Here is a 27,954-nt window from a genome sequence, read left to right on the forward strand (position 1 = left end):
ATTGAGTGAATGGCATTAATAGTGACAACACTACTATTAACAAACCATTTATTAGTTAAACGGCTAAATATTCAGTAGTATTAAAAGAACTGAATCATTATTTGATAAGACACAGAAATGTATTCAGTATTTCCAAGGAGCATGACTTCTGTATATCCCTTCAATCCTTTCAAAGTTCTCTTTATGATCTAAAATTACTGTATGTTACAATAAATCGCAAACAAAAATTTCTAAGCTACTGAGGTTTTTTCGATTTCTATGAAAATACTGAGATATTTAACCACTCTCTTCCATGAAATTCATACAAGTTGCCAAGAAATGTTACATTACATTTCACATCTTCAACTAAACCAATATGGCAGCTAGCTTTGGTTTCAAGGGAAAATGCAAAACTGCTTTGTAAAAGGTAATCCAGGACATCTGACTATACTGACTGCCCAAAATCAGAGATTACTATACCAATACCTAATTTCCTCTATGCAACTTTCTCTAAGCACAGCTTCTTTAGTTAGGTCAGCTTTAGTGCAACTGATAAATACCAAAAGATTACAGGCCTGAATCTCATTTTAATATGGATATTAGTGAAAGAACTCTTTTCCAGTAAGGTTCATTGTTTAAAAATTTGTATGGGTTGACCAATTAAGAGAAAGGTTGATTCTCAATTAAGAGATTAATTAAGAGGTTTAGAAAGATTAAGAGAAAGAATCTCTCTCTCTCTCTCAGTGATAAACTTTGACTTGTGTCTATTATATAACAAGACAAACACATGATTGAATGGATGAATAATTAGAAAGCAGTGGAAGGGGGGGGGGAGATAAAGTTGCACATACAGTCAACTCTTACAATAGCAAAACTCGTAAGAACCATACCACTGTTTGGTCAAAACTGCGCTATAGAAGTGTTAAGCTATAGTGAATATTGACTAACCCATGAGTTAGTCAGCATGTTTTACATTTCAAGTTTACATTCATAATAAGTAATGTGATACTACTTAATTTTAAAGTTTCTGCTTTATAACATTTTTCATCTTTAACTCACTAAATTCCCTTTGTACAATAGAAAGTGAACAGTAGATATAGAACATACACAATTCATCTGTCCTTTCCCAACCAAGATTTCCCCATATGCAGTAGCAGGCACTTCAGGAGAAAGCATTGTTATCCTTAAATTAACACAAAAAAACACAAGGAATAAGTAATACTATTTATTTAAGGCCACATATTTCAGACTGATTATTACAGGTAATCATCAGTGGCGATGATAGTCACCACTGATTATAACGTAAAGAAAACAATGGATTAATTAGAAAAAGTGAGTGCAGCATAATGTTTTACATAAAACAGCGCAATGATATAACTGAGGAACAAGAACACCAATCTCAAATTAGCAACAGTAATTCTAAAAAATCTAGCTTAGTACAGCATGGAGCAGATACAGAACATAACATTCTGTGGTCTGAAACACAGTGACTTCAATGTCAGTATAAATTTGAACACTTGTTTAAAGAAAGAACTGAGTGAGTGAGCCTCTTACTTCACCATCCAAACTTAAATCGAATGAAGATGCTGAAACACTGTCTGTGAGATAAAGATTGAAATGAAATTGTAAGAGGTATCATCAATGAGCTTAACTGCTCGCCTCTGGACAACATCAAGGATTTTAAAGGAAGATTTAAGTACACCACCCCAAACATATGAGCAGTATTCTAAGCAAAGAGATTTGATCTTGTCCGGTGATTTCCATGTAACTGAAGGTAAGGGTAAGTGAGCTGAAATCTCTTTTGAAAGAAAAAAGGCAAGACTGTGTTGGTGACATTGAACATGACAGGGCTGTCCTCACCCCATTGAAGGAGTATATGAAGATCAATGTTTAAGACTCTATGATCTTGTAGCCTGGGATGTCAGAGCACTGCACGGTTTGTCAAATGAGTAGGATGAGTAGAGAGTACGATCATTAGCGTTACTGACGATAGTACTCTCCATCTACCATGACTCACAAAGAATGAGCAGAGAGAAAGCTGGCTACCCAATTACAAAGGTTATTGGAAGGAGGGTGACAACACAAGTTTCTCTGAACCTTTCTATGCCACGTGTCCAGCGATGGATGATGTAGGCTACATCAGCAGTGGATCTTGAATGGCAGAATCCATAATGATGGTCGCCGATTAATTTGTGAGCCTTTAAGTAGTGGAGAAGTTGGCTATTGATGACCATTAATTTGGAGAGGACTGAGGTGATGGAAATTGATCAGTAGTTAGATGGGTGACTTCTATCACCCTTTTTTAAGAATAGGATGGACATAAGATTGCTTCCATGTATTGTGATAAGTACCAGATGTGTATAGATAATGCAAGCAGAGTGCTAATTCTGAAGCTGAATGTTTGAGAACAATTGGAGAGATGCCATCAGGATCAGAAGGTTTTAGTAACCAAGTTTATTTAGTAGTTTCCTGATTTCTTTTGTCGAAAAACTAAAGGAGGGATATGGTACTTGGATTCCAGTATGGCAGGAAGTGATGCAGGTAGAGTGTTAATTCAATTGGTCATCAACAAGAGTTTCAGAAAAAAGTGATACCAGGAGTTCACCTTTATCTTTGGGTGAAGTAAAAATAGTGCCACCAGGATGAGAGAGAGAGAGAGGTGGAAGTTCAGGAGAGCAGAATTTGCATCCAACAATCTTAGTGAGGGACCAGAAAAGACAGCTTCTATTTAGACAGGAGGCACATTTTTTTTATGTTGGTCTTTATGAAATCATATTTGGATCTGCTGATGACTGGTTTGCGTGTGCTTCGGTGTAGACAGTGTATGAAGTTGGATTTCTTGAAGCGAGCCACTTGCAGTAAGCTAAATTTTTTCTTAACACTTTTGGTGGAACCAGGGCTTGCACCCAAAGAAAGCAGATGAGGATTATGCCTTGGATTGGGGATGAAGGTCTTCATGCTAGTAACAATAATTTCTGTAACTCATTCACAGCAAGTGTTAGGGTTCAGATGAAAGGAAACAATAGTCAGACCAAGAAAAGGAGTAGAATTTCTGAAGGTCATCCCAGTTGGATCCTTGGTAGTAAAAGAGGATGTGAGATTAGGACTTCTGTGAGAGAAGACACTTATACAAGATTGTGGTCAGAGTTGCCAAAACGAGAGGTGACCTCGACAGTATATCTGGAAGGATTCAAAACAGAGAGTATTTGGAGAGTGAAGCAAGTTATCAGGAATTCTAATAGGTAGATGTACGATTTGTGTTAGGTTTTTATTATTGCAGACTTCTACTTCTTGTCTAGCTTGGTCAGTGATGTTGGAATAGGAAAGTCAATGACCTCGATAGTTGGATTGTAGATAGTAGAGTTTCATGGAAAGGAATGTGAAGAGGACAGAATGGTTATCAATGTTTGGAGGCTGGTAAGTGCAGAAAATGAATGTTACTAAATGGGGGGGGGGGGGGGAGAAAACATTGAGCCAGAGAATATCGAAAGTAGACAATTCTAAATTACCCACTCTCTAGCAGGCTATGTCAGATTTCACAAAGGCACCAGTGCTACCCTTGTAGCAAAAAGAATCGTGCAGTGTGTGGTTTGTGCACTAGATGTGGGCAGTAGGCGATGTAGTTGCAACCTGGGTTTGTCAGAAATAGGATGCCTGGTCTACAAAACTGCAAGTGGTGGTGAATGTCATTTACGTTTGCATTAATGCAACAGATGTCAATAAATAGTATTATTTATTCCTTCTGTTTGTGTTAATTTAAATAAACCTCTCATGGCACAAGTATCTCTTAAACAACAATTAATAATCCTTCACAGGGAAAAAATAACCAAGAAGACCAATAAATTTGGAAAATTATTGGTATTACAAGAAAGGCAAGCTGTGAGCTAGGAAAATGCCCGATCAAGATTATTCCAAGCTTTGCTGAAGGATCAACCAAGTGCCAGGTGCTCATAATATCTATTTCAACACAAGCCTATCACTCGTCCACAATCAACTTTGAGTTGCTAAACGTGAACTAGCTATTAATGTCTTATTTCTGATCTCCAGAATTATAATACTTCAAATGTAGACCCTCCACCTTCTAATATAGTTCTCACTGTGGCTGAAAGTTCTCTGTGCCATTCATTTAACAAACACAACCTACATTTATATTGTATATTCAATTTCCTTATCAACTAAGCAAAGCGCACCTCATACTGTTCCAGAAATATGGGTATTAAACATCTCAGGACCTATTAATTGAGAGTAAAACCTTTATTCTTTCAAAAAGACATGATTTCTCCATAATTCCTAGAAGGCTTATTTAGATTTCATTTTCAACATTGAACAGAACTTATTCACTCTATCTAGTGAGGATACTAATCAACTTCATTTCATCCATCCTACTGAAACCCTAGCCTCCACCAAACATCTCTAACTGAAATGAAAGCATTACAATCCTTCAAAAGCAAGGGTCATCTCATTATTACTAAGTGTGACAAGATTTCACTACAGTTATTATGGGATCTATCAATATCAGAAATTGGATTAAATCCCACTAATAGACAACTCAAAAAACTGAACTTTTTACTAGATGAAGGTACAAGCCTCGATGGAGACACCATGGAAAAACCTTAAAACTTATTTTGCTAGAATCCCTAGGTTTACCTATGAAAGGGATTTTCAAATCAATCCATTTTTGCATTCAACTTTGTAATTAACTAATTTCATCACTGATGATGGCCTGTAATTTCAGGCTTTAAATAAATAGTATTACTTATTCTGTGTGTTAATTTAAGGATAGCAAAGATTCCCAAAGAATATTCTGGAGGTTGTTGAAGCTTAGGAATGGGAGAAAGAGTGCTGTAAAAGGAGTTAGAGATGATAAAAGTGAAAACAGGAGAAAAAGATATCCTTGAAGTATGGAGTAATTACTTTGAAAACTGCTAAATGAAACAAGCAGTGATGACAGCACAGTGGTAAAAAACAGTGACCAGGCATACAGTCAGGAATAGATATCCATACTTGAAGTACAAAAAAGCCATCAAAGGCTTGAAATGTGGAAAGGCAGCAGGAATAGATGATTCGACCAGAAATGTTGAAGTGTGGTGGTATAAGAATCTTACAGTGGCTGCACTGCATAGTTCAGAAAGCCTGGACAGAGGGACGAATTCCCGATGATTGGAGTAGAGCTCTCATAGTACCCATATATAAAAACAGAAATAAAACTGAATGTGAGAATTACAGAGGAATTCCCTACTGAGTGTTCCTGGCAAGATCTATGCAAGTATACTTGAGAAACGGCTGAGAAGAATTGTGGAAGAAAAGCTTGGTGAAGAACAAGCTGGATTCAGGACAAATAGAGGCTGTCAGGATCAGATCTTCACTTTACGACAAAAAGTCGAGAAAGCACAGGAATATAACAGAGATCTGTATTTAAGTTTTGTCGATTTGGAAAAAGCATATGACAAGGTGTCAAGAGAGAAGCTATTCAATATGCTACAGTTATATGGTGTCAATGGGGCATTATATCAAGCAATACTTACTCTTTATTTGAGTTGTAAGTCAGCAGTTAGAATTGAAGGAAGTACAGGAAGATGATTTAATGTTAAATCTGGTGTGAGACAAGGATGTTATTCATTATCTATATGGATCACATTATGAAGGAAAGTGGTATTAAACATGATATCAAAATTGGAGATGTTAATGTCAGCTCTTTGCTTTATGCAGATGATGTTATACTTCTAAATAAATCCGCTACAAGTCTGCAAGATTCTCTGACTAAATTGAATAGCTGTTGTAATAGATATGGTATGAAGGTCAGCAATAAAAAGACAATGAAAATAGGCAGAATCATTGAAAATGTCAACTGTGTTGTGAACGGAGAACCTGTGGAACAAGTAAAACATTTCAGCTACTTAGGCACGATTTTTACTGAAGATGGTAAATTAAATATAGAAATAGACAACAGAATCAGCAAGTTGGTATGGTGGGAAGTCAATTGAATAAATTCATATGGAATAAGAGAGAAATTAGTCGGAACACTAAATTAGCTGTATACAAGACAGTGTTCAAACCAGTTTTAACTTATGGATCTGAGAGCTTGGTCAGAAGTAAAACACTTGACCAAAGACTAGAGACCGCAGATATGAGTGTCCTGAGAAAGATTAGAGACGTGAACAGATGGCATCAATGGCCATATCATATTAAAAATGAGGATATTAGGAAAGAACTTGACATTGTCAGCATTCAGGAATGCATTAGCAGAGCTAATCTCAGGTGGTATGGTCACTTAAATAGAATGGGAGAGGAAAGATTAGCAAAACAAGTGGTTCTCTGCCAAGTTGGCAGGAAAACGACCCAGAGGAAGACCAAGATATAGGTGGATTGATACGGTACAAAGTGTCTTAGATGATAGAAATATAAGATCTGATAATGTTGGAGTCTTGAAAAGTAAGAGACTGATTTGGGAGAAAATTGTAGATAAGAAGTTAGTAATGATGTAAATTTTTCATGTAGTACTATCATATCCTGTACACCCCTTGAGGGTACATGGCAGGAATTTGATGATGGTGATGAAGAATTCCCCCCCCCCAGTGTCTACAGGGGAAACTTAAGTGGAAAAGGACAAATTAATGTGTGTTCTATATCTACAATGATAACATGATTATATACATAATTATCATCGGTTATGCAACTACTGCATAACCGATAGATGATGTAAAGTCCATCAATGACTTTTTTTTTTTCTTTTTTTTTTTTTGGCCAAATGTCTAATATAATATGCTTGACTTGAACACATTTCAAAGATGTAAGATTTGGCATATCTCCAAAATATACCCCATGCTCTGTTGTGATATCTTTTGGCCTTGGCACTCAGTGTTCAACCATGGTTTTGAATATTGTGCAGAGAGCTCTTTAGCTCAGTTGGTAAGAGACAAAGCCCTTTGGTCGGAAAATCCTGTGTTCGATTCCCATCCAAGAAGTGAAGAACCTTTATCTGGTCTCTTTCAACTAAAGTTGAGTTAGCCAGTCTCATGTGGAAGTGGAGGGAGGGTTCATCTGGAAACTTGGGTTTTTTTATTTCAAAAAAGGCAAGCAAACTGGCCCTGTGAACACACATGGATCTTCTTCTTCTTTGAGTGCCATCTCCTATCGGAGGTTGGCGACCACCTTGGCAAATTTTGAGCGATTCTCAGCTATTCTGAGCAGTCTCTCAGAGTTCATACTAGTCCACTGTCTGATATCTGCCAGCCAAGATTTTCTTCATCTTCCTTGTCCTCTTCTTTCATTTATCTCCCCTTTTATAATCAATTGAAGTATCTTGTATTTTTCATTACGAAGTAGGTGACCAAGATATGCAGTTTTCCTTCTTTTCATGGTATCTAAAAGTTCACGTGATATCCCCATTTGTTCCAGTACTTCCTGATTGGATGTTTTTGCTGTTCATGGGATTTTTAACATTCATCTGTATAACCACATCTCAAAGGCTTCAAGTCTTTTTATTGATGTTGTCTTCAAGGTCCAAGTTTCTGCACCGTACAGCAGTAGAGACCATACATAGCATTTAACCATGCGTACTCTAAGCTCTAAGTTTAAACTGCGGTTACACAGTGTTGATTTCATCAAGAGAAATTTTTTCTTGCCATTTCAGTTCTAACTTTTATTTCCATTTCTGGATTGCAATCTTCATTTAACCAGCATACGAGATATTTAAACTTTGCCACTCTTTCTATTTGTTTCCTATTTAAAGAAAGTGCTAAATTAAGAATTGGTTTCTTACTTATGACCATGAATTTAGTTTTGGTGATATTTATATTTAATCCCATTTTTTTCACTCTCTGCATTTATTAGTTCCAAAAGATTTAAGATCCTGAATATTGTCATCCAGAAAAGCTGTATCATCGGCATATCGGATGTTACTGATGATTTCACCATTTACACTAATCCTTTCCTTTCTTCCTTCCAAGACTTTTTGAAATATGGCTTCTGAATAGATGTTAAAAAGAAGAGGTGACAGCACACATCCTTGCCTTACTCCTCGTTTGATGTTAATGGAGTCTGTAATAATGTCATCAACTTGAACAGATGCCTTTTGGTTCCAATATAAGTTTTCAATGATCCTGATGTCTTTACCATCTAATCCAATTCTTTTTAATAGTACAATCATTTTAGCATGTTGGACTTTGTCAAATGCTTTCTCGAAGTCGATGAAGCAAATGAATATTACCTTGTTTTGGTCAATACATTTTTGAAATAAGATCTGAGAACAGAAAAGGGCCTCTCTTGTTCCCAAGCTGTTTCTAAAGCCGAATTGGGTATCACTGATGGTGTCTTCACATTTTCTGTATATTTTTTTTGAATTATTTTCAGAAACATTTTGAGAACGTGACTCATTAGGCTGATCATTCTATAGTCATTACAAGTTTTCGCATTTACTTTTTTAGGTTGCATGATGAAGGTCGACTGTAACCAGTCTTGAGGAATTATGCCTGTATCGTAAATCTTATTAAATAGCTTTACTAATATGTTAATGTTGTCACCTTCTAATAACTCTATCTGGTCCTAGGGCTTTACCATTTTTAGCTGAGTTTAATGCACACTCTACCTCTGATTTTAGAATGCCCATTCTAAAATCAGAGGTAGAGTGTGCCCATTCTTGTATTCTGTCATCCTTTTTGGATATAATTTCTCCCTTTCTGTTTCAAAGGATACAGAATTGTTTTTTCTTATATATACCTGAGGTCTCTTTCATCTTTTTGTGTAGATTAAAATTGTCATGTTTTTCCTGTAGAATTTCTATTTCTTTACATTTTTCATTCATCCAGATTTCTTTTGCTTTTTTGATCTTGTGTTTAATAATTTTCTGAACCTTTGTATATTTTGCTGGATTATGATTTTTATATGATCTGCGTTGATCCATGAGAGAAAGAATTTCAGTCATCCAATCTTTCTTTTTTACTGCTCTATTAGGACATAAGGTATTGGTACATTTCTCTATGAAGACAGATTTCAATTTGTCCCACGATTCATCAACCCTCATGATGTCATCATTCTTGATAAGTGTCATCATTCTTCTTAAGCATAGCTAGCTTTCAGTCTAAGTTGTAATTCTGCCACCAGTAGGTTATGATCAGAAGCAATATCTGCACTAGGATAGGTTTTTGTACTCTTTATAGAACTTCGAAATTGTTGATTAATTAGTAAGTAATCAATTTGGTTTCTGACTATATTCCCATTATTATCCTGTGGTGATCGCCAAGCATACAATCTTCGAGGTGGTAGCTTAAACCATGTGTTTGTGATTATTAGCTCCTCTTCCTGGCAGAATTGAAAAAGACGGTCACCTCTCTCATTTCTTGTGCCCAGTCCATGTTCGCCAACTACATCTCCACTTCTACCTTTCCCAACTTTAGCATTGAAATCACCCATGACTATGCTAATATCATGCTTTTTTGTGTTTTTCATTAGGTCTTTTAATTGATCATAAAATTCTTCAATCTTGGTATCACTCTTGTCAGCAGTAGGGGCATAGACTTGTATAAGATTAACATCTAGTGGTTGTTCTTTCAGTTTTAATAACATCATCCTATCTGAGTAAGGGATGAAGCTCAACAGTGACTTATTGATATCTTTGTTTATTATTATTCTAACTCCGTTTTGATGGTTGTTTTCACAACTTCCAGAGTGATACATTGTCATGTCATTGACTTGAGTTTTGCCTGATCCTGGCCACCTAACTTCACTCATTCCTAAAATATGGATCTACAGTCATAAAATACACACTCCATCCCTCATCAGGAGGGCTCAACCAGTCCAAAGGGATGGGGGAGGAAAGGGGGGAACCCCACATGAAATAAATATTGTGCAAATCCAGATGTTTATTAGAACTGCTGTTGTTGCTGTATACACAATACAGTATTTTATTGCTCCTTTATTCCCATGTATTTGGCTGAAAACCATCAACTCAGTCTGGTCAATTTTCCATATCTGTAGATGGACATACTCATGATAATATGGTGATACCCATGATAATATGGGTATCATATTATCATGGAGATACCCATGATAATATGGTGCAAATCACAGATAACTTCTATATACAAGAGTAGACAGACATATGGAAGAAGGTATTACATCTTCATTATTAAGAAGAAAGAGGTCAAAATGGTCTCATCTATATTCACACTGATAATATCCCACAGTGTAAATGAAACAATGTAGTAAGAAATCCCAGTGACAAGCAAATTGCTACTCACTACCAGAACAGTGTTAAGCTGAATGTGGTAAAAAGGAGTATAGTTGCCCACTAGGGATAGGGATCTCTGCAAGTATGTCCATAACTGCAGCTGTTCTTATGAAATAGTGAAATTTGTTACAGCAAGATCCTCAATGGGTTTTAATACCAGTGACATTTTGGTGGAATCCATAATGGTTCTATTTAAGAATTTTCTTCAGCTTTTAGATATGTAGACTTGAGCAGTTTCTGAGAGGTTGAGGGGGTATGTCTTATATTTGTCAAATAATTTTGGGAATCATAGATGGCCAATTTCCATCTCTTCCTCTGGAAAACTGTTTAATACACCATCTCATGTGTCACAATCAGTCGGGTTTAGATTAGTTTACATTCAGTGGATATAGATATATCCAGGTCTCAACAAATACACTCATTTGCTTATGACAAGCTATTGGTGTCAACAAAAATGCGTCACACCTTAGTTTAAATTACTCTAAGGTGCAACACCTTTTCACTACTTGTATATGGGAAATATGACTTCTCCATTACTTCAACCTTGGTATCATTCTGCATCTGGCTTCCACTGATGAGGCCTCAATAAAGGTTGAAACCAGTACAGGTAGTGGCCCTTCCCATAATGCTTAGCATTTATACTCACAAAAACGATGTGTTCTTTGCATTATAGGATACTAAGGCAATTAATATGAAGTCATTAGCCTCTATATAAAAGTAACTTAGTTGTGAAGATACTTCATGCACTTACTTTGTTTACATTTGGATAAAGATAAACCAAGAATATAATTTCTTGGCATCCTTACCAGCCTGGTTGGCTGAGTGGTTAATGTATATGCTCTCCAGCCAAAAGGCTGCGGGTTCGAATCCCTCCACGGGCATGGATGTTTCTGATTTTCTGTGAAGGGGTGGTGGTGGGTGGTAGATGGTGTTGGTGTAGTTGCTTCATTGTAGTTGGTGGATTGAGCGAGTAGTGGAGATAGTTGTAAAGTAGATGCCCTCCCTCGATGAATTTATGGACTCCCTGGAGGTGTCATGTAATCATAATAATAATTTAATTTATAACCAAGTAAAAAAATTTTTTTTCATTAACAGATGCAACAAGTAATACAGCATTTCTGAAGTTAGCTCAGATTTTAGAATTTTTTTAATGACTATTGATTAAAGAAAACAGTAGAAGATTCAGTCTAATTTACTCTCATATTAAAATAAAGTGAAATAGAGTTGAAGTTAACGTGACTTGAAATGTCCATAGTGTTATTCAGGCAAGATCCACATAATTTTTTTTAGAAAAAACGATATTTAATTACTAGTTTCATACATCATGTCATATCAAACTTCAGACTGAATACAAATAGGGGAAAAGGTATTATCAGAATATTCTTAAATTAGTAACCGTTTTCCTTTAAATGAACATAAGCCAGATGTTGAATGTAACATCTCGATGTCAGATGTATAAGCTCATTGTTGCAATGTGGTATGTAATTCATTAAGACTTAGGTCTTTGATAATATGCTGATGTGCTTGTTTAAGGTGAGACCTTGATTTTTGCTGCTTTGGCAACTCACAAAACGTCCAATCCCCACCATCATGTGATGCATCATATTATTTGTGGTTTAAGCCGATAAAGTGTACAATTTGGTCAGCTAAATCCCTATTAGTAGGAAGTCAACTGAATAAATTTATATGGAATAAGAGAGAAATTAGTCAAAACACTAAATTGGCTGTATACAAGACAGTGTTCAAACCAATTTTAACTTATGGATCTGAGAGCTGGGTCAGAAGTAAAACACTTGACCAAAGCCTTGAGACCGCAGATATGAGAGTTCTGAGAAAGATTAGGGGCATGAACAGATGGCATCAATGGCAATACCATATTAAAAACGAGAATATTAGGAAACAGTTTGACATTGTTATCATCCAGGAATGTGTTAGCAGAGCTGATCTCAGGTGGTATGGTCACTTAAACAGAAGAGGAAAGATTAGCAAAACAAGTGTTCTCTGCAAGGCTGGCAAGAAAAAGACCGAGAGGAAACCAAGATATATGTGGATTGATACAGTAATAAGTGCCTTAGAAGACAAAAATGTAAGATCTGATAATATTGGAGTCTTGACAGGTAATAGACTGAGTGGAGGAAAATTGTGGATAGCAAGTTAGTAATGATGTAAGTTTTTCATGTAGTACTGGCATATCCTATACACCCCTCATGGGTATATGTCAGGAATTTGATGATAAGTTCCAAATTGCCAGCCAATCCTTGTTTGTTAGTACCCACTGGATATCTACTAACATGGTACACCACATGAAGGTAAGGATTGGACCATGAGATTTCATGTTAGGTGGAGCATTGCCCAGTTAAACAAGAGCCCCCTGCTGTTTGTCAGGGAACCAGGACAAGCAGTGAAAATTCAGCTACTGGAATAGACTCAAGCTCAACATCTAGAAGAACAAATCTGGTGTCAGAGGAACTAAAGATAGTGACCATCAATAACATAAGGAGTATTCATGGAAAGGAAATTGAGCTTGAAGAACTAGAAAAGTATGTGGACATAATTTTCATCGACGAACCAAAGATGACAAAAACAGGTAAGACCTTGCTAAATAATAAGTATAGGAGGTTATATTCAGGCAATAATGATCAAGGAAAGAATAGTATTGATAGCATTCAGCATGAAGATAAACTTTTTGATTGGAAGGCAGTTTCAAGCAGTCTGTGGGCAAATTTCAAAATGAAAAAATGAACAAAAACTTATTTATGCCATTGGCCCCAGAGAAGAATCTCATAAGGAAGAACTAGAGGAATTTTCCAATCCATTAGAGAAGATAACTGACATAAAGAAAATGTAAAAAGAGATACTTGTTGGAGATCTGAAGAGAATAGTAGAAAGTGAATCCCACCGGGCATATAGAAATGTGTTTGGAAAATTTGGAGAAAAGGACATGGCAAATAATAATGGTAAGTATTTGCTGGATTTTTGCTCAGCATATGGACTAGTCATTAACAACACCATGTTCCAAGGAACATGTGCACAATTTCACATTGAGAGGGGACACAAGAAGAAAGCCTCATTGACTATATCATTTTGGATACTGATATTTTCATGATGGTTCAGGATACAACAGTGTACAGAGAATTGCAAAGAAATTATATTCTTTGTTTAATCCTTTATTCAAGTGTAAACAAAGTTTGCTTCCCTACTGAGTGTTCCTGGTAAGATATATGCAAGTATACTTCAGAAATGGTTGAGAAGAATTGTAGAAGAAAAGCTTGGTGAAGAACAAGCTGAATTCTGGCCAAATAGAGGCTGTCAGGATCAGATCTTCACTTTACGACAAATAGTGGAGAAATCATGGGAATATAACAAAGATCTCTATTTGAGTTTTGTAGATCTGGAAAAGGCATATGATAAGGTGCCAAGAGAGAAGCTATTCAATAAGCTACAGTTATATGGTGCCAATGGAGCATTATAACAAGCAACACTTAGTCTTTATTTGCATTGTAAGTTAGCAGTTAGAATTGAAGGAAGTACATTATCCCCTCTGTTATTCATTATCTATATTGATCACATTATGAAGGAAAGTGGTATTAAACATGATATCAAAGTTGGAGATGTTAACGTCAGCTCTCTGCTTTATGCGGACGATGTTATACTTATCAATAAATCCGCTACAAGTCTGCAAGATTCCTTGACTAAATTGAATAACTGTTGTAATAGATATGGTATGAAGATCAGCAATAAAAACACAAAGACAATGAAAATAGGCAGAATCATTGAAAATGTCAACTGCCTTGTGAACGGAGAACCTGTGGAACAAGTAAAACATTTCGCCTACTTAGGCACGATTTTTAGTGAAGATGGTAAATTAAATATGGAAATAAACAACAAAATCAATAAAGCTGGTATAGTAGGAAGTCAACTGAATAAATTCACATGGAATAAGAGAGAAATTAGTCGGAACACTAAATTAACTGTAAACAAGACAGTGTTCGAAACTGAGAGCTGGGTCAGAAGTAAAACACTTGACCAAAGACTAGATATATGAGAATATGAGTCCTGAGAAAGATTAGAGTCATGAACAGATGGCATCAATGGCAATATCATATTAAAAATGAAGATATTAGGAAAGAACTTGACATCATCTTTGATTCCTTTCACAGTATTCTTTCCTCCATACCTACTAGCCTTTCTTATATTTACCTTCTATATTCTTATTCTTCATCATCATCAAATTCCTGACATGTACCCTCAAGGGGTGTAAAGGATATTATGACATGTCAGCATGTCATCATCCAGGATGACATGTTATATGTCATCATTCCTGGATGCTGACATATAACATGTCAGCATCCAGGAATGCGTTAGCAGATCTAATCTCAGGTGGTATGGTCATCTAAACAGAATAGGTGAGGAAAGATTAGCAAAACAAGTTTTCTCTGCCAGGTTGGCAGGAAAACGACCCAGAGGAAGACCAAGATGTAGGTGGATTGATAGGGTACAAAGTGCCTTAGACGACAGAAATATAAGATCTGATAATATTGGAGTCTTGACAAGTAACAGACTGATCTGGAGGAAAATTGTAGATAGGAAGTTAGTAATGATGTAAATTTTTCATGTAGTAATATCATATCCTGTACACCCCATGGCAGGAATTTGATGATGATGATGAAGTGCCATCGCTTATGTAATAAAGTTTTAAATATAATTAAAGTTAAGCATCTTTTACAGATAAACTGTAGACTCAAGAACCAAACCTTGCAGTCTTAATGGCGAACTCTGAAGAAAACATTGATTGAATCAGCTAGGGAGGTATGCGGTCGAAGTTGTCTTCAAAGATAGAAAAATAAGAATGCCAAAAAATAAGAAAGCATACCAAAAGTTCCTGGCAAATAAGTCAGCAAATGCCCTAAAAGAATACACAAAAAAATGTACGACAACCAAGCTATGAGTGAAAGTAACTAAACAAAAGTCATGGGAAGACAGTAATGATGCATGTTCTTCATGTAGCACTATCATAATATCCTTTACACCCCTTGAGGGTACATGTCAGGAATTTGATGATGATGAAGAATAAGAATATAGAAGGTAAATATAAGAAAGGCTAGTAGGTATGGAGGAAAGAATACTGTGAAAGGAATCAAAGATGATAAATATGACATGAAAACTGAATATAAGGATATCCTAGATGTCTTGAGTAATTACTCTGAAAATCTCAAACAAGCAGTGAAAGGACTCTAGTAGAAAAATTTCAAAAGAAATGTAGACAGCAGTACATATCAATATAGAGGGAAAAAAACCCATAAAAAACTTGGAATGTGAAAAGACAGCTAGAGTAGATGTAATCCAACCAGAAATGCTCAAATATACAGGTACAAAAGTTCTGCAGCTGTTACACTGCATAATTCCGAAGAATAAAGCTCACCCAATAAACGGAATAAAGCTGAACGTGAAAACTACATAGAAATTTCTCTATTAATTTTCAAGTAAGATTTATGTAAGCATACTTGAAAAGAGACTAAGAAATACTGTGTAAGAGAAACTTGCAGAAGAACAAGCTAGATTAAGCCCAAGAAAATAAAGGTTGCCAAGATCAGATTTTTACTTCATGACAAATAGTTGAGAAATCATGGAATATAACAAGGATCTGTACTTCTGTTGATCTGGAAAAGGCATAAGACAAGTTGCCCAGAAATAAGCTTTTCAAAATGCTACAGATATATCAGGTAAATGGAACATTATATGAACTGCAGACTCAAATACACAAACATTATTCAGGAAAAACTGAAAGAGTTTGAAAACAAGAACTAAACCTTAAAGATTCAGTCGCAAACCCTAAAGAAAAACTTTGATTCAGCCAGAACCTTGTGATGAGGTAATCTGCAAGGATAGAAAAATCAGAACTCCATGGTGGACTCAGGAAATTAAAGAGACAGTCAACAGAGAGAAGAAAGGATATCAAAAGTTCCTGGCCCAGTAAAGCACATTGTGCTCTTAGGGAAATAGAAAAAAATGTAAGAAAGCAAAGCACATTCTGTAAACAAACTGTGATCGGAAGACTTCGGTAAGACCATTAAAAATAAATATAAAGAAAATATTCTGGAAGCTATTGAAAACACATAGTGGCAGGATGTGCCAACTTGGGAAAAGAGGTTACTATTTTAGATTTAGCTCTCATAGATAGATGTTGAAAAAAAATTATTGAAACAGCTCAGAAATGGAGGAAAGAGTACTGTAAAAGGAATTAAAGATAATAAAGGGGACATGAAAATGGAGAATACATTAAGATATTCTTCATGTATGGAATAATTACTGTGAAATATTGCTAAATGAAACAGCAGTGATAGCATGGTGGCAGAAAACACTCAGCAGGAATGCCATCTGGAATATAAGTAGAAAACCTATCACAAACCTGAAATATGGAACAGCAGCTGGAGTAGATAATATTCGACAAGAAATACTACAATCTGGACGTATATTTTATAGTAATACAATTCATTATTCAGAAAGTCTCGTCAGAGGATCAAATTCCACATGACTGTAGTAGAGCACTCATAGTATCAATCTATATATATAAAAAAAAAAGGAATAAAGCTGAATGTGAGAATAACAGGAGAATTTCTCTGAATGTTTTCCCACTAAGATTTAAGCAAGTATTCTTGAGAATACAGGTAAAAAAAATTGTGTAGTAGGACAAGCTGGGATCAGGTCAAACAAAGCTTGTCAGGATCAGATACATCATCATCTTCCTAACATGTACCCTCAAGGGGAGTACAGGATATTATGATAGTACTACATGAAGAACTTACTTCATTGCAAACTTGTTATCAACAATTTTCCTCCAAATCAATCTGTTATCTGTCACCACTCTTATATTATCAGATCTAAGGCACTTTTTACTGTATCAATCCATCTACATCTTGGTTTCCTATGGGTCTTTTTCCTACCAGCCTGACAGAGAACACTTGTTTTGCTAATCTTTCCTCCCTATTCTGTTCAAGTGACTATACCAACTGAGATCAGCTCTGCTAACACCTTCCTGAATGCTAACAATGTCCAGTTCTTTCCTAATATCCTCATTTTTAATATATAATGCCATTGATGCCCTCTGTTAACACCCATAATCTTTCTCAGAACTCGCATATCTGTGGTCTCTAGTCTTTGGTCAAGTGTTTAATCTCTAACCCAGCTTTCAGATCCATAAGTCAAAATTGGTTTGAACACCATCCTGTATAAGTTAATTTAGTATTTTGACTAATAAGAAAAGTCTCATTAACTATGTTATTGTTGATAGTGATGTTTTCTCACTGGTGCAGGACACCAGAGTGTACAGAGGATTTGAAATTGGAAGTGATCACTATTTAGTCTTGAGCAGGATAAAATTGAATTTTATATTGAAAAGAAAAGCATACAAGAAAGTTTTAAAGTGAATAAAAGTCGAGCAGCTCTCAGATGTGAACTGTAGACTAAAATACACAAACATTATTCAAGAAAAAATTAAAGAGTGTGAGAACAGGAATCAAATCTTGGAGATTCAGTGAAAACCCTGAAGAAAACACTGATTGATTCAGCTACAGAGGCACGTGGTGAGGTTATCTGCAACGATAGAAAAATCAGAACTACATGGTGGACACAGGAAGTTAAAGAGGCAGTGAAGGAAAAGAAGAAAGCATATCAAAAATTTCCTGCAAATAAATCAGCTTGTGCTCTTAGAGAATACAGTGGCAAATGTAAGAAAGCTGAACACTGTAAAACTAGCTGAACACAAAAGTAATGGGAAGACTTTGGTAAGAACATGGAAAATAAATATCAAGAAGGTGGTAAGATATTCTGGAGGTTGTTGAAGAAGCTCAGAAATGGAGGAAAGTGCTGTAGAAGGAATTAGAGATGATAAAGGTGACATGAAAAGTGGAGAATAAGATATCCTTGAAGTAGGGAGTAATTACTTTTAAAAATTGCTAAATGAAACAAGCAGTGATAGCAAAGTTGTAAAAAACACTCAACAGGCATACAGTCAGGAATACATATCCATAATTGAAGTGGAAAAAGCCATCAAAGGCTTGAAATGTGGAAAGGCAGCAGGAGTACATGATGTTTGACCAGAAATGCTCAAATATGAGGGTATAAAAGTCTTACAATGGCTGCACTGCATAGTTCAGAAAGCCTGGTATGAATTCTAGATGATTGGAGGAGGGCTCTCATAGTACCAATATATAAAAAGGGAAATAAAACAATGTGAGAATTACAAAGTTATTTCTCTAATGAGTGTTCCTGGTAAGATTTACGCAAGTATACTTGAGATATGGTTGAGAAGGATTGAGAAAGAAAACCTTGGTGAAGATTAAGCTGAATTCAGGCCAAATAGAGGTCAATATCAGATCAATGTCAGTATCAGATCTTCACTTTACAGTAAAGAGTTGAGAAATCAGGGGAATATAACAAAGTTCTGTTTTGAAGTTTTGTAAATCTGGAAAAGGCATATGACAAGGTGCCAAGAGAGAAGCTATTCAATATGCTACAGTTATATGGTGTATTATATCAAGCAATACTTAGTCTTTATTTGTAAGTCAACAGTTAGAATTGAAGTACAGGAAGATGGTTTAATATAAAATCTGGTGTCAGACAAGGATGTACATTATCCCCTCTGTTATTCATTATCTATATGAATAACAGAGGAATATGAAGGAAAGTGGTATTAAACATGATATCAAAATTGGAGATGTTAATGTCAGCTCTTTGCTTTATGCAGACGATGTTATACTTCTAAATAAATCTGCTACAAGTTTGCAAGATTCCCTGACTAAATCGAATAACTGTTGTAATAGATATGGTATGAAGGTCAGCAATAAAAAGACAAAGACAATGAAAATAGGTAGAATGGTTGAAAATATCAACTCTGTTGTGAATGGAGAATCTGTGGAACAAGTAAAACATTTCAGCTACTTAGGCATGATTTTTAGTGAAAATGGTAAATTAAAATAGGAAATAGACAACAGAATCAACAAAGCTAGTACGTTAGGAAGTCAACTGAATAAATTCATATGGAATAAGAGAGAAATTAGTCGGAACACTAAATTAGCTGTATATAAGACAGTGTTCAAACCAGTTTTAACTTATGGATCTGAGAGCTGGGTCAGAAGTAAAATACTTAACCAAAGACCAAAGATATGAGAATGCTGAGAAAGATTTGGGGCATGAACAAATGTCATCAATTGCAATATCATATTAAAAATGAGGATATTAGGAAAGAACTTGACATTGTCAGCATCCAGGAATGCATTAGCAGAGCTAGTCTCAGGTAGTATGGTCACTTAAACAGAATGGGCAAGGAAAAATTAGCAAAACAAGTGTTTTCTGCCAGGCTGGCAGGGAAAAGACCCAGAGGTAGACCAAGATACAGGTGGATTGATATGGTAAAAATTGTATTTGACGATAGAAATATAAGATCTGATAATGTTGGAGTGTTGACAAGTAACAGAGTGATTTGGGGGAAAATTGTAGATAAGAAGTTAGTAATGATGTAAATTTTTCATGTAGTACTATCATATCCTGTACACCACTAGAAGGTATATGTTAGAATTTGATGATGGGAAGCCAGAACAAATCATTTTTTTTTAAAGATTCAGAGATCATTCAGAATATTGTGGAAATAACTGCTAGAATATGATATTTTTAACATATAAGAGATGGATGTTAGAAGCAAAACAACTGCTGAGCATTAATAAAAGCGTTTATCGAACAAAGAGCAATGGCATAACAAATAAAAAAAAATTCAGAAATAAACTTCGTATTATAAATATGCAAGAACTTGTAATAAGAGTTAATCTCAGATGATATAATTTAATGGAAATGAAAAATTTAGCAACACAAATATAATGGCAAAGAAAAAACCTGGAGTACTAAGCTGAAGATGTAGATCAATTAAATTGAGAACAAACAATTTAGAGAAAATTTAAAAGAATTACTTTGTTTAAATTGAAACCTAGACATAGTGTTGTACTATAGTAGCATCATCCTCTACATCCTTCAAAATTAATATATGTCACAACTGCAGGGTTAACTTTTTCCCTTCTCTTTCTGTATACCTTGAATTAAAGGAGAAAAAAAGATCCATTTTTTTCAGCTGCAGAATTTCAGATATAGTTTCAGAATAATTGTATGTGCATGCCTTTCTTAATGCTTACCCCAATAGTTTGATTTTCATTCTGATGTTCAGTGGTAAGTAGAAAATCTTAAGACTACTATTATGCAAGACCCAAGAGAACTGTGTCTTCCCAAGTGAACAAATAACGAAGAAACACGGGGAAATGTGTTATACATTCATTTCAGAATGCTAATGTAGATACAATAAATAGATCAGTATTTCTCAACCAATCAATGTCAGGATTTTATAAGCATGTAATACAATTTTTTTGCTCTGCAGTGTACTTTTGAGCTTGTGTGTTTCACAATAATCAGACACTAACAAAAGAATGAATAGTACATACAAACTATTATGAAGAATTACTCATGACTACAGTCATCTAATGAAGTAAGATTCTCCATGTCTATATTCAAGAATAAAAATTTTCAGCTATTTTATATTTATTTCCCAAGAACAGATGAAACATTTCATTTCACAATGTGTATATATACTCACCTATATTCCCTGTCTCTTCCATTACTGCCACGATAGCCACCTAGAGTAAACCAATAACACCATTTTAATCAATATGCTACGAACCAAATACTTTATATTAAATAAGACAAAATTATGGGGGGGGGGGGGGTAAAATGAAGCCAATTTCAAAATTTGTTGTATAGTAAATTGTAAAGTCACCAACATATAGAGCATTGCCTACTATGGGAATGTGTTTATCTTGATGGCAAAGAGTGTCACATTTAACAGCCTTGGGGAACATTATGACCAGTGTAGTGTGCACTGAGTGATGCAGAAATAGACTTGTCTTCTGATCATAAAATAAGAGTGACTTTAAGAAACAGTGAGGTGTGATTGCTTAGATTCCAAGAATGACAGTGATCAATTTAATAAGAACAAATAACACTGAAAATATAATAGATCAGTTGCTACACATTCATTTAATATAATAAATACCTGCTGCGTGCTGGATATTCAATTAATGTAACAGAGTCTGCTACACTTATTTGATATGATTTATATTAGTACCTAGCACTAGTACCTACCAATTTGAAAAGCTACCTTAATAATAGCTTCAGATTCACTAAATTCTGAGTAAAGTTCTACTCAACTTACAGTTCACAACACTTAGCATGGCAGCAGGTATCATTGAGCAAAACAGTTCTCAACAAAACCACAGTTTGATAGGGAAAGGATAGTTCTTAGTGGAAGAAGTGCTTTAATTGCACTGATTGTTACAATTCTTTCAGGCATTTCAGCAAAATCTGTCTGCTTTGGAAACATAGGTCTAGATTATTCTCAACAGGAAGGTTTTCCTTTTGCCTTTTGAACCAAGATTAACTGCAGTCTCTTATTTTGGCAAGTGTACTGAGTAGTATGAATTAGAAATGCCAAGAAATTATATTCTTGGTTTTATCCTTTATCAAAGTGTAAGCAAACAAAGTTTACACGTGAAGTCACTTTCACAACTGGTCTACTTGTATATAGAGGCTAATGACTTAATATCAATTGCCTTAGTATCCCATAATGCAAAGTACATATCCTTACAGACACGTACAATGGTATGCATTATGGAAAAGGCCATAACCTAGACCAGGTTCAACATTTATTGGTCTCATCAGTGGGAGCCAGATGCAGAAGTGAGTGATACCATGGTTGAAGTAACATACAAGTCATATTTCCATATACAAATAGTCAAAATGTGTCAAACCTTATTACTATAATACTCTGGATTAGAGACAGATGTTGCAAGTTTTTCTCTTGGTATAAAGAGAAATCTAAGTATTTCTTGAATAAGAATAATTTCTTGGATCTTTAATTTTTATAGTAGTGAAACTAAGTGAAAAAACTTTCAACATGTATTGAGTAGTTTTTGAGCAATGAATCCTACTTAAGTTGAATAGCATTACAGAAATGCAGTATCTCACAGGTTTTTGCTTGCAATTCACCATCTTATTTCTTTATCTAACTATAGTGAGATGAAGTGATGAACTGATGCTCGGCTTTGGTTTTAACCCCTCCCTTAATTTCTTCCCATTCATTTTTACAACAAAGAGGTCCAACCTTACACATTCTAGTTCCTTTGCAACCAAAGACAACAAGGATAAAACAAATAAGGGCTTTAGCTCTTCCCTGACAGAAATAAGGTTGAACAAAGAGAGAAAGCTACAATGTTAGCAGAAGGAAAGTGTTGTTTTTTTTTAGCTTCTCCTTACCCTATATACGTGCAACCCAGCTTTGCATACAACTATGATTCTTCTTTAGAAAGTTGTGCTGTCTCTTGCAGACTCTGATAATGATTTCCTTTCAATATCATTATGAAGTGATGAGCTATTATACACATGAAAGAGCTCACTAATAAAATTACAGCCTTGATCTGAAAGAATAATCTGAGAAAATCTATATCTAGATATTATTTCTAGAAATTTCTTAGCCATAGTTTTTATAGTTGATTTTTTTTTTTTTAAGGGACAAGCCTTAGAAAATCTTATAAACATGCAAATTACTAGTAAATGTTTGTTTCCCCCCAGCGTTAGGAAAAGGCCCAATAAATTAAGAATTATAAACACATTAACACAAGAATATTTTAATGTTTGCCAAATATTTCAGTCTGAAACTAAAAGACTATCTTTCGTAGTTTGATAGGAACAGTTTTTACAAGGTTTTCTCAATCGAAAATTTTTTTTAAATTGAGACCTTTAATTCTTACTGAATATATAAATTAGGATTGTTATATGAAACTGTGAATTAATACCTATAATTTATTCATCACTCTGATGAAATTTACCTCTCTTTAATGCTTAGCAATGTAACATCACGCGGCTCGTTCTACTTTTGAATGATCAGTTGTTTGCATTCCACCTTGTAAAAACTGTTCCTATCACGCCACTAAGTCCGCGCGGTTAGCCTAGTGGCTTTGCGCTTCGCAACCATATGCCTGGGGAAGGAGTGTCCTAGGTTCGATTCCCGTCGGAGACGTGAGGAGCTGAAGGATCTTCCTCAGCCATAGCCAAGTTAGCCGGTCTTGGGCGCGGGCAGTAGGGTTTTTTCCGCCAGTTTATCTGGTGTTTTTCATCCCGCAAGCAGGCAAACCGGCCCCGTGAACACACAGGGATACAGCCAAGAATACCTTGAGGCATAGGAGTGACCATTCTATCCTCGTACTTCGGTTAAGAAATCCAAGCATGCTTGGAAGGTTGTGGGCCTTAAAGGCCTGTTAAAGCCATTGGGATAGATCACGCCACTAAGGATAGTCTGTTAGTTTCAGACTGAAATATTTGGCAAACATTAAAATATTCTTGTGTTAACATGTTTATAATTCTTAATTTATGTCACAAGTGCCTCTCAAGAATAGAAGGCCCAATAAAATCCATCACAATTGCTTGAAATGGTGTAATGGATGTAGGCATGGCTTGCAAAGCAGTTTCTCTCTTAAATCAGATACAAGATGACACTTATGACAAGATCTAGCATACATCAAATGTTTTTCATTCAATTCCAGAAATATCTTTTCTTAATTTTAAATAGTTTTTTAGAAACCTTGGTACCTAGCAAGAGTCATGGAAATTAAGCCCCGAATGCTCACACATTTTGTTTTTTCAAGTTTCAGGAGTCTTCAAGTTTTCTCTTCTACTTATTTAATTTGAAAATTGTATAAACATTAATGTTTAACATAAGCAATAAATCTCACTAAGGTACATGTTATCGTAACACAAAGAATGCAATGTCAGGGTTTATCACGGTTAGTGTTTCTCTTACAGTCTTAAAGACAGAATCAGCCATCTGAGCATCATTACATTCTGTAATTTTCTGTAAGATCAAAAAGATCAAATAAACTTCTTCTCCACCATCCTACCAAGAGATTTTTACTGTTCTGCAGATTTCAGTTCACAACTAGTATTCAAAGACCTTGATTAGTAAGCCACAGTATTCTACTTGCCTTTGAAATATGAAACTTCAATACCATACTCTTGCAATTCTAGTGTCCATCTAATCATTCTCTAGATAGTCTTTCATGGAAAGAGGCTGATGGTCAGACCTTATTGCAATGTGTGCTGATCTAATAATACGTACCTGAATTATCTCATTGATATTCTTGCCAAAGCCTCTTTTCAAGTTGAATAATTTAACTCAGAAGAAACTTGTTTCCTTTATAAAGGCTATAGGCTCAAGCGAACCTTTCCTTTCATTCCAGTACTGCAACAAGCATAGATAAATATAATATCTAACCAAAACTGGGATGAGTTAATAAAGGGGTCATGATAGAACTATGTACAGATAACAATTTTTTTTTAATTTAAATTTCACACATTTACAGTGTCTAGAATTAACTTTCTACAGAAATTCACTATTCCTATGAATCTTCTTAGCTAACTAACAGTTTTGGAAGGTTTTGGATTCCAGGATAGCTTTTACATTAGACTTAGAAGGTATTACTCTATATTCTCTAATCTTACTCACAAGAAGAAACTGTATTCTGAACACTTCAAATAAAGCAAAGCTATTATTAAAAAGATTAGCATGTTCTTCAAGACTCCTGAATTCTACACAGCTTCAAGCATAATTGATATTTCAAGCCATATAGTCGTGGATTCGGAATTAGGATTAAACAGGAATAGGATAGGTGGTAGATTGATCAGTAATCTGAGGTATGTTGATGATACCATACTCCGCTGTAATGACAAGAAAGAACTAAGACAAATCCTTGATAAAGTTAACAAGATCAGTAATAACAGAGAACTTCAACTCAATCCTAGCAAGACAAATATCATGGTTCTCAAAGGAAATACAAACAGGGAAGCTCTTGAGAAACAAGTGTACCTTAATGGAGAAAGAATTGAGGAAGTCAGCAAGTTTGAGTACTTGGGACCCATTATTAATGTGAGGAATTGCTGTTCAGAAGACATCAGAAGAAGATTGGGAATGGCTAAAACAACACTCAGAGACATGTCTAAAGTCTGGAAGGATGGATCTATCTCCATGGGAACAAAATTGAGGATTTTGGATGCAGTTGTTTTTCCAACAGCAGATTTGGAACCTAAAGAAGTCAGATAAGAAAAGGATGTTTGCTTTTGAGATGTGGTGTTATAGAAGGCTGTTGAGGATATCATATACTGAAAGGCATACAAATGAATGGGTGTTAGAAAAGATCAGTAAAACTTTCAGGCTCCTTAAGGATATTAACAGAAGTAAGTTAAAATATTTTGGACACATTGAAAGGATGGAAGGAGGACTTCTCATAATGAGAAGATATTTTCTCCACATTCACACCATCTATCCATCTCATCAATGAGATGGATAGATGGTGTGAATGTGGAGTGACTGATTTCAAGAGAGTTGAAGCCTCCAGGAAAGCACATAACAGGACTACATGGCAATGCCTGGTGTTGCACATCAAGTATTGGAATGACCATACGGTATATGTGGATGTCCAATGAACAGAGGAAGCCATATAGAAAATATGCAAAATATTTCCGATTTTCATTTTTCAGAGGAATCAGAGAACAGAAGTCAAGTAATTTGAAAATAATATGCTCATCAAGACTCAATTCCTCAATCATAAACAAAGGAAAGTTAACTGGTTTAGTAACCTTATTCACTGATTAAAGAATAATTTTAATTTTTTTGACTTTTGAACTAGGATAAAATAACTGTTCCAATTTGAAGCTAACTTCTCAATGATATTAGCTTTTTGAAATCTTATGAAATGTATTCGTATACTTCTGATGAGTCTGTAACAATAGAGTATTAGTTGCTTATTGCACCAAGTTCTGAATGAGTTAAATTCTGCATAAAAATTTAGACCTTCGGGATCCAAAATATTACTTATTACTAACAATCACCTATCTAATCAGAAAATCCTTATCTTTTGTTTTATCTTCAAAAGAGTGATATCAAAAACTTGATTTCTGCTTGGTTAAAGCATTGTAATCCATCAACTGATTTCCTGATATATGCCACCCCAATGGGGGTATACAGTCTACTATGACAGTACTACATATCTTTGCCAATTCTAACATAATGTCATAACTAACATTTTGGTCTTCTGGGGCACTTTCAATTGAGATGCTTAAAACCCAAATGGTACAAGGGAACAACTTGGTTTTCAGATAAAATGAAATCATAGTTCACTAAGTATAGAATATTACATATTAAGCCAATAATGTGGTTTCCTTACCCATGCTTACATCTACTTATCCAGAAAAACAAACTATCACTTTACCTACCCAATTCCTGCAATTAAGTATTTTTTTCAAAATGTTGCTTGCTTGCTGGGCTTCCAAGCACCAGATATCTAAGTGGAATAAATCCGCTTAGATATCCACCTTCCTCTGGTCTTTTTCCTCTGATCTTGCATCAAATCTCTCTTCTGATAATCTTTCCTCTTCCAATGTTTGTAAGTGACCATACCACCTTAGATTAGCCATGCTCACACATTCTTGAATGTTAACAATGTCAAGTTCCTTACTAATATCTTCATTTTTAATATGATACTGCCATTGATGCAACTTGTTCAGGCCCCTAATCTTCTTATGAACTCTTATATCTGTGGTCTCCAGTCATTGTCAAATGCATTATTTCTAACAAAATTCTAACATCCATAATTTAAAATGAATTTGAATACTTTCTTGTATACCACTCTAGTGTTTTGGCTAATTTCTCCCTTAGTCCGCATAAATTTATTCAGCTTGCTCTCAACCATACCAGCTTTGCTTAATCTGTTGTCTATTTCCAAATTTAATTTCCTTTCCTCACTAAAAACTGTCCTCAAATAGCTGCAATATTTTACTTGTTCTGTTGAAAGTCTTTCCACTTGGTTATAATATAAATTAAAGATATCAAGAAATTATATTCTTGGTTTAATCCTCTATCCAAGTGTATGCAAACAAAGTTTTCTTCTTGAATGTGAAGTAATTTCACGACTGGGCAACTCGTACATAGAGGTTAATGACTTCACATCACTTGCATTAGTTACCCCATAATGCAAAGCACATATCCTTATAGACATGTATAATGTATGCAGCACAGTAATCCAGATGCATATCAAGGCTTTAATGTGTTTTTCAATACCCAAATAATCTACCATAACAATGTCCTCTAGACTTTAACTCCATCTACTACTACCCCTAAATCTCTAGCTTTAACTATTTCCTAGAGTATAGTGCCATCAATGTGATAAACAGCTTGAAATCTCAACATTAAACTGGCACCCATTATCTTCCGCCCATACTGACAACCTATTTAAATCGTTCTGCAAGCTGTCCACATAACCTTGATTAACTATTACTCTACTTAATTTTGCATCATCACCAAGCACTGAACTTGTGGTACACCACTAGTCACCTGTTTTAGCCTCAATTCTGGCCCTCCATATACCACTTTTTGATATCTGTCCTGCAGCCACCCTCTTATCCACTTAACCAATGTCATATTCATCCCCATTTGTTCTAATTTGCATAACAGTTCCATGTGGTATTCTGTCAAATGCCTTTGCAAAATCATTTCCTTTATCCAACTCAACAGTTACTTTATTATAAAAAGTTAATAAATTACTAAGGCATGATCGATCCTTCACAAAGACATGTTCACCCTCATACAGGGTGATCATGGC

At 35.2% G+C, this 27,954-nt stretch overlaps 1 protein-coding gene across 2 annotated transcripts in view; it reads right to left on the reverse strand.

Moving 5' to 3' along the window:
- LOC150107853 (uncharacterized) overlaps positions 1–27,954 on the reverse strand; it is a 284,299-nt gene that overhangs the window by 176,875 nt on the left and 79,470 nt on the right. For both annotated transcript variants that reach the window (XM_090392094.1, XM_090392093.1), the window contains exon 6: positions 20,844–20,883. In XM_090392094.1, the coding sequence (XP_090248220.1) occupies positions 20,844–20,883 (40 nt within the window). The remainder of the gene's footprint in view (positions 1–20,843; positions 20,884–27,954) is intronic.

The sequence above is a fragment of the Typopeltis vanoorti genome, chromosome 4 (genome assembly GCF_054136105.1).
Source record: "Typopeltis vanoorti isolate ZY-2024b chromosome 4, IOZ_Tvanoo_1.0, whole genome shotgun sequence".
NCBI classification, from domain to species: Eukaryota; Metazoa; Arthropoda; class Arachnida; order Uropygi; family Thelyphonidae; genus Typopeltis; species Typopeltis vanoorti.